The following is a 13,290-nucleotide window of genomic DNA, read 5'->3' as shown; positions in this document are numbered from 1 at the left end:
CTATCTGGGTATTACCAAATTCCGCTTGGTCATGCCGGTTGGGGCAGTTATGAACAAAAATTAGGGGGCACATTTGAACATTGTTCTACCTCTACTTTTCTGAAACTTATAAGTACCACCAACATGTTTGTGTTCTCAGACAAGGAAGACAAATGTTCAGTGCCAACTGCTGATATTGTGTGTAGACTTTCTAATCCCACAACTTCTGGAGAGACAAATCGTACTGCAAAAATTCTGACATTTCATGTTGATTTGCAGAATTTTAAGTTAGAATAAATTTTGTGTCCAATACCCGGTTAGTGGTGAAAAAAAAATGTAATTTCTTAGATTGCTAGTAGTAATAGGTTTTCCATTAAGCCTATCAGGTATGACGAGCAAAATTAAAAAGTGAATCATAATCATATTTTCACAGATATGCTACAATGATCGTATTCTTTTAAATTTTTCTTCAGATCACACCTACGCCTATAGATATGTTGTCCACATATAGTTTTGTGTGTGTGTGTGTGTGTGTAACGTATAACGTACAGCATATATGCAGGCCCGTATTTAGGTAACTACTATTCTGTGCTCGAACACAGGACGTCTCAGTTTAGGAGGCGACAAAATTTTGGATTTAAAAAAAAAAAGATTCACAATAAAGTTATATTTAATACTATCACACTCAGAGTCCCGCGCAAGAGCGAGAAAATGTTTAATTTGTTCTAATTACAGTAGTTTTTAATTAGCTAGCTTATCTGATAATTTTTTAAAAAGTCATTCTCTCCTACTTCCACCCTAAGGGGTGAGGATGAACTTGAACATCATGAAAACTGATACCCTTAAGCTCAGCGACCTCGAAAACAATGAATTCAACACAATATCTGTCGTTTTCGATTACTTTTAAACTCTGGCCCGCCTCACTCGGGAGTTGAGTATGACCTTGAAGTTGAATTGGATTAAAACTGTCACTATTCATCTCAGTTACCCCAAAAACTATGAATTCAACTCAATTCAGATGTGTTTCCGAAGGGGAGGCAAATTATTTAGAGCACAGAGGCGCACAATATACAAATACGGGCCTGCATATATGTTTCAGCAATTATTACTATTATTATTATTTCCTTGCCATACGTGATTGGTTAATTCTTGTGCCTTAAACCGTTAATGGTGCTTTGTTACATTAGCCTTGTTGTTCGTAAACGAATTTATCCTGAAAATAACGATTATTCTAGTAAAATAATGGTTTGTTCAAAACTGCCCCACGAATGTTCAAATCTACCCCATGCTTGTTTAAATCTACCCCCCAAGGGGGTACATTTGAACGACACCCCCTGCGCCCTTGCACAGAATGACAAGATCAAACAAAGTACTGTATTTTATGGCAAATATAATGTACATTATATTTAGTTTTTGCTACAGTTCTAGGAGGAAATTTACTGAGTGTTTGGAAGCAAAAACGAATATTCGAAAACAGATGTTCAAATGTACCCCCCTCTCCCCTACCTAGGTATATAGTACTATGCAAGCGCGCCCATTTCTCTGGATATTTGGAGGGGCACACACACGCAGGTATATATATATATATATATATATATATATATATATATATATATATATATATATATATATATATATATGAGGATGTCACGACTAGTGATGGGTAAATTCCCGAAAAGATATTTTTCAGGAATATTCCCGGGAAGGTTCCCAAAATGGGAATTTATCCGGGAATTTATGTAAAATCAGAAAGAAAATTGCATTATATTACTATATTATGATTTCGAAGTTCAATTAATTATTATATCACAATATATTATTATTGTTGTCCTCAGTGGATTCTTTAAAATGTACATTCTGAACGGTCTATGTTACCTTATTACCACTTGATTATTTTTAGACAGTACACATAAATGTATATTTATTTACAATACGTTCTATCAATTAAATATGTGTGAAAAAATTATATAGTAACAGTTTAAATTTATATGTAAGTGGATTTACTCAACTTGATTCCTTACACGACCCTTCATTCTATCTATTTCTTGAAATTCCATACGTTAATTCACATGTAAAAGAAGTCCAAGTAGCCTACCTCTTCAGAAAATCGAGTCAGAGAGAGCAGACAGACCGACGTCTATTACTAATGGTGGTTCAAGGTTTATTAAGAGCACTTAATCTCTAATTATACATAATTCTAAATTATTTTACAAAATGTTTAATTTTCTTCATTTGTAAATTAGTACTTTGCTAATTTTGGCTGTTCTTTAGCATTGGGAGCCAGCTTATGCACCTACTTTTTTTGCGATATTCTATTCCGATGCGGTTGTTTTATGGTTTCATACGTTAAATTACGTTACCAACATTAAAATCAGACAGCATTGTAGAGCGAGCGTTAGCGAATGAAGGCGGGTTAGAACCCCCCATGGCACGTTGTTTTTTTATAAATACTAAACAATTACCTTACGTTTTACTGCAAATGGAAATGGAACTTAAAAAATCATCCCTAATAGCACAAGTAGTCCACGGGACGTACCATACGACCCACAACGATCCTAAAAAATCCAGGATATAAATAGGTAATCCCAGGGAAGTCCCGCTTGGGACAGGCATGGGTATATATGGATGGGAATCCCACGGTTGTCCCGCAGGATGGCCACTAGCAACGGGAAATAGAAATTCACAAAATTATACGTATTTCTCTCATAATAAAAGAATATGTTTAAAATCTGCAGAAAAGAAAATATAAACCATAAAATTTCGCCTGGTCCTCAGTGCTGTGGTGCGCGTTCGGAACCGTCATTTGTGTGTCACAATTGGATTGTGGTTTTTGGTATTGGAAGGAATACGTGAGGTTCAGCGGTGACGCAGTGGTAGATGTTAGTGAAATATTTTGTGTTCCAACAGATTTTAGTCTGCAGTATAATTGATTTTGGTATGTGTAAGAAATGAAAATTTTAGTGATTTTTTTTAAAAAAAAAGAGTTGTTGTTATTCTAGTTGTAAAAAAAATGATGAAATGGTGATCGTACAGCCGTAGTACTCAATGTTTAAAGTTCAACAGAGCAGGAATGATATGAACAATGGATTAATATGGGCAGATTTACAATAGGTCGGAATCTTTTAAAATATTTTTCACTTTTTATGTTTCAAATAATTATCTAAAACCTTCTTACTCTTATTTCACACTGTTATTTCATGCTGAAATTATGGCGTTCAGTTTAATAATAAGCACGCAAACTGATTTACCATAAAACCTGCATCGTACCTGATGTACCAAACTGATAAGCAGCCATTAAGTGTCCAGCACCAGCCTCTGGGATTTTGTTAAGATGTATGGTAAAGCGAAGATGAGCAAATATTGTCTAGTTATTTTTTACTAGATTTGGAGCACTAGTGTTACAAAACGCTCCTCAAAACTTATAGCTGATCGACTGAAGGGGCTTAGAAGCCCCGCAGGGCAAGTTGTTTTCTACCTTTGAAGTGACACATGATTTGCATGGGGAAGGTTCTAGATTACTGGTCCCCGATGTGGATTAGTAGATGGGTAGATTTCATTCTGTACTAAAGTTTATACATTTAACTGATACAGTATTGCCGAGCGAGCGAAGGCGGGTTAGAGCCCCGCAGGGCACGTTGTTTTCTGTCTTTATTACTGCTCAATGGGAAGGGGGACCAGTAATCTAGAACCTTGCCTTTGCACTGCAACCATTGTTTCTAACCATTTCCCAAATCTTCAGATACAACACTTACCATCTCGTTCCTAATTTGTATTCAGCCGCCGTCTGCATTAGCAAATAGTTCCACCAGAACATACTTTCCTATGTTACTTACTCCCACATATGGTTTATGAAATTGAATGAAATGAAATATCTAGTTTAACGTCTGACGATTGTGCACCGAGGCTAAGGGAAACGGTGATGATCAGAAATGAATGAAATGGTGGAATGAAGAAAGTGGGAGGAGACGGTGTTTGTCCACCACAGAGTTCACTTGGCGCGAGCTGGGATCGAACCTGGGACCCCAAGCACCAGAGGTAAACGATCTACCTCTGAGCCACCGCGGCCCCATATGGTTTATGAGTTTAAACAATTATATTACCGTTTCACTATTTTACTACTAATATTTTTCGACTACAAAAGCAACTCTTTTATGTAAGTTTATAAATGTTTGTTTTGTGACTTTTTTTGTAGTTATTATTGTTATGTAATTGCAATCAAAGAAACATTCTAAATGTTGTTTTGTTTCAATGTTTACTATTGATAAAATGCATCGAAATTCCGTACTTTGTGTGTGTGGGGAGGTTCATACAGACCCCACGAGAGGCATTTAGTGAAATGAGAAGTATCTTCGATATCTATTTATGTATAAATGAGTCTCAGCCAAAGTGGACCCAAAAATTCGTATCTTTGTAATATGCAAATTAAATCATTGTATTTCTTTAATTTGGACCAATATAAGTCGTTGTTAACTAACTTGAATTAAATTAGTTCTTCTGTACTCCGTAGTACTTTGAAATTGTCCATATGTAATTCAGTATAATGTTTTCACTTGTGCAACTGTTTATCTTTTTGTCCTTCTGAAATGACTCTTGAGAGCTATATTAAGAAGCATGTAAAGATCAGTACAACGTATTTTTATCAGGATTTCTTCGTGAGTGAGTCGGCAGACGTATCGCATTTGTGGCCAATTAGTCCTGGTTCCGAGTTCAAATGGAGGACAATTTCTCTCGGATGTAACTCGAGAAGCACTTTTTATTGCGCTTTAAGCTTATGTGACCCCTTCCAGCATAACCCGGCTGTTGCATAATAACATCAAGGCGAAACAAACTTATTTCTGTCCATATATGATATGAATATATAGAGCAAATAATTTTAACCAAATAAACCTGGTTTAAACCCCAAAAAACGTTTTTTTTAAATTTTTTTCAATAAAAACCATGGTTTTTGCCTACCCTGAAAAACAGTGACTTAGTTGCGTTACGAAATATAGCTGAACGAGCGAAAGGGGTGAGAAACCCCGCAGTTTTTTTTTTTTCTTTTTTTCATTAGCACAATGGTTCACTGAGCTGCAGTACCAGTTCCGAAGTCATGGATCGAGTTGGGGGAGATACTAAATCCCATCCCAGTTAGGCAACTGCACTCTTCACGCACTTTATTGTATTTTATTCGCAAAATACGCAAACCTAATTTAATGCTAATATATTAAAGTATACTAGTTTAGATTTTTTATGCCAACGATTTGTAATATAAGAAAAGATAAAAGTACTGCAGTAACTCAAATTGTAAAAGCTGAGCGAGGGTTGTATTCTGAAAAGAGGAGGAAAATAGAAAAACAATATTTGTGAAGGGTAATATTGGATGGAACAGGTTACCTTATTCCTAATCTGCACGGTGTTATTTACGTAAAAGTGGTAATTCGCAAATATAATCGAAAATTATGGATGACTATCCGAGTCATATGTTTCTTTTATTTATATGTTTAGTCAGCTTAGACAAAAGGTCTAGTGAGCTTTTGTCCTACACCGGCCAGTGAGTGATGGAAGGCGATGTTGGATGTAAAAGTAATGGAAAGCTAAAACGTATTGTGCTTACTGTTCATAAATCCTTCTTATTGCCAGGGTTGGCAGAAACCATGTTTTGTCGAAAGAAAAAAATTTGATTAAACCATATTTTTTTTACATTGCTACTTTTTGTTCAAATTGATTTCTTTATTCATTTAGGTTACATATAACTAAGTTTGTGTAGCGTTAACATCCTTATGCAACAGGAGGTTGATGAGCCCTTTCACAACATAAAAGGCTGTTCCGAAAGTAGACATCGATAAAAATGACGTAATGAAGATAAGTCATGCGCTTAAAATACAAGTTTTCGTAAAAAGCACCTTGTTCGGTTTGGTGCAATCAGTACCTTAGCATAATTACAATCTGATTTTTTACTAGGGAACAACAGAATTTGGGCTTCGCCCACTTCACTTTATTCTAATGCGGATAGTATTCTGTGAATCGGGATTGTGCAGTTTCAGTACAGAGCTGAGCGGTATATATATATTTTACATCGAAATGCTCTCGCTTTAATCGTGCCGGTGTTATTTTTCATAAGCAGATATTTTGCATACTAATTTTCCTAGGGTTATGCCCTAGGCTAAAGGAGACTGATGATAATAATAAGTTAAATGGTGAAATGAAAGAAATGTAAGGAAATGGGAAAACCCCGAGGAAATCAACGCACATGGTGTTAAAATTTATTTTATTGTCACTGTATAATAGCCAGTTCGCTGGAACTTTAAAATTAAAACTGAAAAGTCCAATTGATAAGATGTGGATGTAGCCAATAAGGTTTCGCAACTTCTAGTTCTGAAACTTAGTCGGCTATGATCCTGCCAAGTTCGGTCACCAAATACCTGGGACTAGTTCTGTTAAAAAAAAAAAAAAAAAAAAAAAAAAAAAAAGCTCGCTCACCTCAATAATCTGTACAGTGATTTCACTTGTGCAGTTGTCTTTCTAAAATAACTTAAAATATTCACAAGTACGCAAGATCAATATAACACATTTCTTTCAGGTTTCCTCTGTACATGAGTCTACAGAGGGTCGAGCTAGGTCTTGGGTTCGAGGCCAGGCGGAGGACAGTTTTTCTTGGGTGAAACTGGGTAAGTGATTTGATCCCACTTTAAGCTTTAGGTTCCATCCTTCATAAGGTCTCCGCTGTTACATAAAAATGTTAAGGACAAACTGGGCTTGGAGTGGAGGGTCTCTCAGTAGCATGGCTATATGAGACGTGCAACTACAGCTTAACGTGGAATCTGAGTCACATGAGCACCCATCGCGAATCCGAGTCTCCCGCATTAAAGGTGCGTACGCTAACCACACAGCCATGAGGGAGCTTGCTAAGGTCAAACGAAATTAGTTCTATTCACATGTAATCTAAATAATGAAAGCAAATCAATTTAAACCAAAAAACCTTGTTTAAACACTAACAAAAAAAAGTCTGATTTTAAACTCAAAGCTGTTTCTGTTTTCAAACATGGCTTTTGCGAGCCCTGCTGAAATTTCAAGCATTGATTTTTTTCACTAATTCTAGGAAATGGAAAGAAAGAGAAAATCCGCAGATTGCATATCTTCGAGGCATTTACGAAGACGGATAAAAGAAGTGACAGATGAATTAATGTTAACTATCTGTGAGAAGACTGTATCATCAGATAAGGAAGTTAATATTGAATCAAACAATGGAACGTCCCCGATCACTGGTTACGTGTCAGCAAATGTTCGAGGTAATACTTTAGATGTGAAGGAACTCCTATATTCTTCACAGAGGCTAACATATGATGAAAGCATATCGGGAAGTGGATTGTCTTCAGAAGAAAAGTTAGACACTATTGGAACGTTGGAAGAAAAGTTAGACGAATGATAACCAACGAGTAGAGGAATATAACGGAAGATCGCCGCTGGAGAATTTCCCTCTTCAAACGCTGGACGACCTCTATGAGTGTGAGAGGAGGATTGCAAATGATCCAGCATTTAGCAGACGTTTGGTATGTTTAGCTCCGTATTTGTTGAATATATTTAGTTACGAGAAGAAAATGTATGTTTTCTTACAAACGACAAATATAGGGTTGCCACCTACCGCGAAAAGCCACTGAATTTGAAGATTCTGGAAAAGTCAGGGATTTTGTTTAAAAAAAAACGGGAAATTTGAGCTTAACTGAAAACATAAGAATCACTGCCAAACCAGTTTGTTTCTGTATGTCTTATTGTAAAGGAACCCTTACTGTTCTTATGGGTGAGACAGATAGTATCTCCATTTCTGTTGTCTGAGCACTAAAAGAAGTAAACTATTACGTGATTAAAAGAAGAGCGGTAGTTCGGTTCTCCTATGTTATACATATAAATTATAGGTAACAGGACATGTGCGAGTCATGTACATTTGTCAAATCGAAGTATTTTAACTTACAACTGTGCAGTTTTTTACGACTCGTTTTTGTTATGCTGGTGATCACTTTTAAATGTATAAGGAACGTTTGTGGCGTAACTTGCTTGCAGTTTTAGGTCCCATGCTTTGAAATTTTAAATTTAAATTAGAGTAGTAACAATCAGTTTTTCAGTTCTTGTTTTTGATCATCATCTTGAAATTTACGTTTTCCTTTTAGTTTAGGTTTCTTGTAATGTAAACGTGCATACAGAGGTAGACTACTGTATTTTTGTGGTGCACTAATGGTAATGTAAATTGTGCTAAGCTTCAGACAGAAAGTTGCCAAATAGAGATACATATTTATAACTTCTGTAACATTTAAAATATTCTTATGCTTCTACAATTCCTTACTTAGCTTTTCTTATCCACTATAGTATAGCTGAAGTGTGTTATTTATTTTCAAAATTCGAAAGTACCCATTTGAGTAACTTAGTGTAAAATTTTGTGAGAAAACTTGGAGTAAGGGAGTTTTGAAATCCCAAAAGAGTAGCCAGCCTCAAATATGTTTCTTATTCAGTTTTATTAACAATATGTGTATGTTTAAGATGTAGCAGGCCCGTTGCCACAGGAGACTACGAAGAGCTAAGACCCTTCTAGAACATTTTTTAAAAACGTTGATCATGGTTACATATGTGCTCAGCCAATATGTTCTTAAAAAAACCTACATACGGAAAAAAATCATCAATAAAAGAGGCATTTACCATACCTACAACAGACAAATCAATCAACATTTCTCAAGAAACAAACCACAAGAGACAAAATGAAACTAATAAATCTACACAACCAGACAACCGGCTTGAATGTGTCAGATACACCTTGAGTGCCTAAAAAATTTGCTTTCTTTCTTTCTTTTTTATCTTGATTTAATTTCTTTTTTTTTCTTGTCCACACCGTCGGAGACAAACATTTAGCCGAAGCCCAGTCTTCAAAAATTTTTTGTTGTGCGATAAATCTTAGTATGTATCGTGAATATAATGGTATATGTTCTCGCTATGTGTACAATATATTGAGTATTTTTTTTGGTGTTTCTTACTGTCCAAGAAATATTTTTAACTGAAACATTGAAAACAACCAACTTCGATAAGAATGAAGTATACTTTAATGTGTTAGTATCGCTATTGTAATTTAAATACTTTTTTCAAAAATAATCACAAAGAATACCTCTAAAAAAATTTATGAAGTTCATAACGTTTAAAGTGCTAAGACCTGATAATTCCTGAAATTACCAAGTTTGCAATCAATAGAATTTTATATTTGTACTCTGATAAATTTGGTGCGTAATTTAATGTTAAATGTTATATTTCAGATTGCAGAGCTCCGTAAGATAGGGGGTACTAATATTTACAGTATTGTTACGAATATAATGAAGCGAATTCTAACCAACATGTTAGCAGCGGAAATAAGTTGGACAGGCGGAAAGACAAAGACATCATTCTCAGCCCTTGCACTTTGTGATGTTCTTACAGGTAATATATTATGATTTATTATATATTTTCTTTTATTATTATTTAATACGATTAACTAGAATTTGTATGTGTTTCCACTCGATTCGACCATCCACCACAGAAATTATCCAGAGGTTAGTATTGTAAGACAACTCTCCGAAGTAATTTGTTCACAGAACTCAGTTTTTCCAAAGAATTTGTATGAGAAAATAAATGTCGATATGTTTCGAGAATTTAAATTGAGGATTGTGAATTTAGTATTTTATACCAGCTTACATAAAATTATTCTCTTAGTTTCTTGATACTTGTTTAATATCATAATTGACTTTTCTTAAAATTTAATGATCGTGAACTGTTGTTTCATTCTATTTTAAAATTTATTTTTGAGAAAGAAGAATGGATGGTAGATTTTTTTATAATGTTGAGCAGATTGCGTTATCCAGGAGATTTTTTTTTAATCATGGTATAATACACAAATATTTCTCATGTTTTGAAAAACCTCTAAACTTAGTTATAAGGTAGAATTACAAGCTACCACGTGTCTGAAATGCTTCGTGATTTTAAATAAAATTAGGATGTTGTTTTTGAAATACACTAAAGTCCTACAAGTTATGGGATAGCGGTATAGAACCACTTCATGTGTTGCGGAAAACAAATATAAATGCACATAGCACTCGACTTCTGTTACTTGAACTTCTGTAAAAGGTCATTGACCGTGATGTTGCTTCTACGACGAAAACTATCAACGTGTGTGTTGCTCTTGATAACTGCCAATATGCCGGATAGCCATACTGATCATGATCCCAGTTGATACGAACTGATGGTAGAGTGCGTATGTGGCGGAGACTCTAGACGCCGTAGACTCAAGTTATCAACAAGGCAGTTACAAGCTTGTGGCCTGTAATTGTGTGGTGCGTGTTTATATGGCATTCTTGGATCCTCGAGTCCGATTGACCTAGAAAATATCAGCAAGCCAAAATTATTCGCGATTGATTTGCAGAGCATTCTAAACAATGAATCGGCCAACTATACTGCTAGACATAAAGTTAATAGAAACATGTACGATATCATCGTACGAACCATTTGTGCACACGTTTTACTTGCAACAATCACGTCATAATAGCCAACAACAAAGACTTTATGAAGGATTTCCACCGACTTGTCGAGTCCATGCCATTCCAAGTTGCTGCACTCGCCATGCTCGAGAAGGCATAGCACGATAGCCCTATTATCTTTGTATCCCATAACTTTTGGAAACTCATTTCACCTATTGAAATGCATGTCGAATATTTCATATTCCTTCTTGTTATCACACATATCTATTGCAGAAATTTGCCAGTTTTTCTCTTTCAGCAATATTATATTTCCAGAGACAGTGAGGCAACACGCGTCCAGCAAATTTGCTACAGATGCTGAGATCAAAAGACCAGTTCAAAGCTGGCTTCGTCACGCAACGGAAAAAATGAAAAGAGAGAAACGTAAGTAAGATATTGACACTTTTAGGTTTGTAAATTGCTTGCTCTTGCTTAGTCGACGTGGTGAACGGAAGCTTCAAGCAATCAATTATAATACAGAAAATTATTCTGTATTATAATGTATTGTTGATGTCGCACCAAAGACACCATTGTGCGACCCTACTTAATAGTTCAGAAAAGTCGTTGTAAAATTAATAATACACTCTCTTTGCATGTGTAACGCACCCGCGATAGGCATGGAAACCCATTTACGAAGTGGGATGTGTCTACTAAATACGTTTTATGACTAACGCGCCCCAGTGTAGATGGCTATTGTAATTATTATAGTTCTGTATTTTTATCTCCATACAGGTCAGGCAGTCTTCGTTTTTAATGTTGTTTTGCCATGTCCCAAGAAATCCTACACGATATACTTTCACATAAACTATAAACATGCCAAAAGACTGCTTTGGGGCGATCGTCCTTCGGGATTCTACAGGGTGTTTACTGGAGTTGAAGTCTAGACTTACAAATTTTCAAAACACCAGCCTAAATTTAAAAAAAAAAAAGTCATACTATGATATTCAAGAAGCTCTAAAATGTGTTGATAAAGCTAGTTCTTCAATATTCTGATGGAAAGAATGCATAGAAACTAGTGGGTTAAAAAAAAAGGAAACACTATTGATTTTCTTTCTCGAATTACCAAGTTCTTTCAATGTTTGACCAATTCATTTTATCATCACCTACACCCAGATAATGGGACTGCCATCTTTAAGAGTCTCAAAGGAAATCTTTACATTTTTCCAGTATTAGACAATAATTTCCAGTACATTCCAGTATTTCCAGTAAGAAAATCAAATACCAGTAGATTACCAGTATTTCAAGTACCAGTAGACACCCTTTTCTACACCACAGTTGATTCACATTATCTTCATTGTGTGTGTGTGTGTGTCCAGCGGAAATCTTGTTCTTTTTTGTACGGTTCGGGTAATTTTTGGTCATCCCATTGCAAATACTTGTATCAATATTGTATTTTGTTTATTACTTAGTTGCTCCTTTCTAACTTCTATCTCAAGGTTTGTAACAAAGTAATGCTAGTAATTTGGCTTCATATGTTCCGTTTTCCACTTTTTACATGACATCTGATACAAAAGAAAGTAAATGAATTCAATGGATACAGTTTTTTTTCTTTCGTTGAAACAATTTTTTACTTACGTCAAGGGATAGTAATGTTCAACAATGAATAAAAGAGACAAACGTCATTATCCAAAGCTCGAACTGGAATGTGTGTGTGACTCGATTGGCCTGGACAGTTAGCTATGTTGCTTGTCTTTGCCTTTTGGCTTGATTACTGATTTAAAGGCTAACTTTATATATTCATCGCTATGCGAACTAAATCCAAACTTGGTGTGCTTTCTCTGCTTTTTAAAGTTCGTTGTTGGTTTATAATTAATACTAAGTATTATATTCACTTCTTGTCAGAAGCGCGACTGATTCGCAGCATCACATGTACTTACATATTTCTAGCGAAAAGATTTTTCAATTCAAGCAAAACAGGTCCCATTGTCTTATGACTGGATCATAATAATAAAGCGAGTAATTCCAACAAGTGTCATCCCCCTACTACTTTCCATACATCCATACGTATTTAACGTAATTATTAGATTTTTCTGTGGCTAATTTTTTATGAATATTTGCACTCACTTCGTCTTTTAACAGAATTTTTTTCCTTTTCCATTTTGTAGGGAAAAGGGGTGAACAAAGCGCGATGTTGACAGGCAAATGAACACACATAAAGTGCGATGTGACTGAAGCTGAAATGAACATGCAAATGCTCACATTATAAAACCCTAGATGTATATTTTGAAAGGGTGAAAAAATCCCTTCATGTATGATAGCTTTTGAATAAAAGATTGTACGTGTGTAACCCATTTGTTTTATTAAGCATATCTTTCTTTGCTACACAGATGCTAGATAACTACGATCCAAACGTGACGTTCGGTTATTAATGATTAATTAGGTTCATGTTTCAGAAAAGGCAGTTTTTTTTCCTAGTTGAATCATGTTCCATTCTTATTTTCTTTCTATCCCTTGAGGAGAAATTTACAGCTGAACAACACTAAGTTAGTTATTATTACAAGTAATGTGGAAAAATACAATATGCAGATAACTTATATATTGTAAATAGCTACATCTTCGCTCTTATCATTTCGCATAGTCCCATATATGACTATGTTGAATCGTACAGACCACTTTGTCACAAGGAAGACGTCTGAAGGATTTGATGATGATACAATGTGGCGTCAAGCATCCACTGGCTACATTTTGCAGTTTATTCCGCCAACAAGGAGATTGTCCAAAGGCACCAATTGATATATTTTCTCACGAAATTTAAATTTACCTAACCATAGCTAATATCATTGGAAACTTTACTGCGGTAATAGAG

The 13,290-nt window shown here is 35.2% G+C and overlaps 1 protein-coding gene across 3 annotated transcripts; it reads left to right on the top strand.

Moving 5' to 3' along the window:
- Positions 1-2,827: 2,827 nt before the first annotated feature.
- Positions 2,828-12,771, top strand: LOC145689082 (uncharacterized). 3 transcript variants are annotated; one of them, XM_081763211.1, is made up of 6 exons: positions 2,828-2,914; positions 6,539-6,626; positions 7,058-7,508; positions 9,252-9,411; positions 10,761-10,868; positions 12,590-12,771. In XM_081763211.1, the coding sequence occupies exons 4-6, from the start codon at positions 9,309-9,311 to the stop codon at positions 12,628-12,630; spliced, it is 252 nt and encodes an 83-aa protein (XP_081619337.1). In that variant the 5' UTR covers positions 2,828-2,914; positions 6,539-6,626; positions 7,058-7,508; positions 9,252-9,308; the 3' UTR covers positions 12,631-12,771. The 3 variants fall into 3 exon arrangements, with proteins under 3 accessions (XP_081619337.1, XP_081619336.1, XP_081619335.1); XM_081763210.1 differs by lacking the exon at positions 7,058-7,508 and having other exon boundaries at positions 10,719-10,868; XM_081763209.1 differs by lacking the exons at positions 9,252-9,411; positions 10,761-10,868; positions 12,590-12,771 and having other exon boundaries at positions 7,058-7,502.
- Positions 12,772-13,290: the final 519 nt, after the last annotated feature.

Source organism: Thermobia domestica, chromosome 7 (genome assembly GCF_964235325.1).
Source record: "Thermobia domestica chromosome 7, izTheDome1.hap1.1, whole genome shotgun sequence".
Lineage (NCBI taxonomy): Eukaryota > Metazoa > Arthropoda > Insecta > Zygentoma > Lepismatidae > Thermobia > Thermobia domestica.
The sequence above is the reverse complement of the archived record's forward strand: the minus strand, read 5'-3'. Positions and strand labels throughout refer to the sequence as shown.

Bases quoted from the DNA above. Each gene is read 5' to 3' on its own strand.
- LOC145689082 (XM_081763209.1), top strand. From the start codon at position 7,061: ATGGAAAGAAAGAGAAAATCCGCAGATTGCATATCTTCGAGGCATTTA.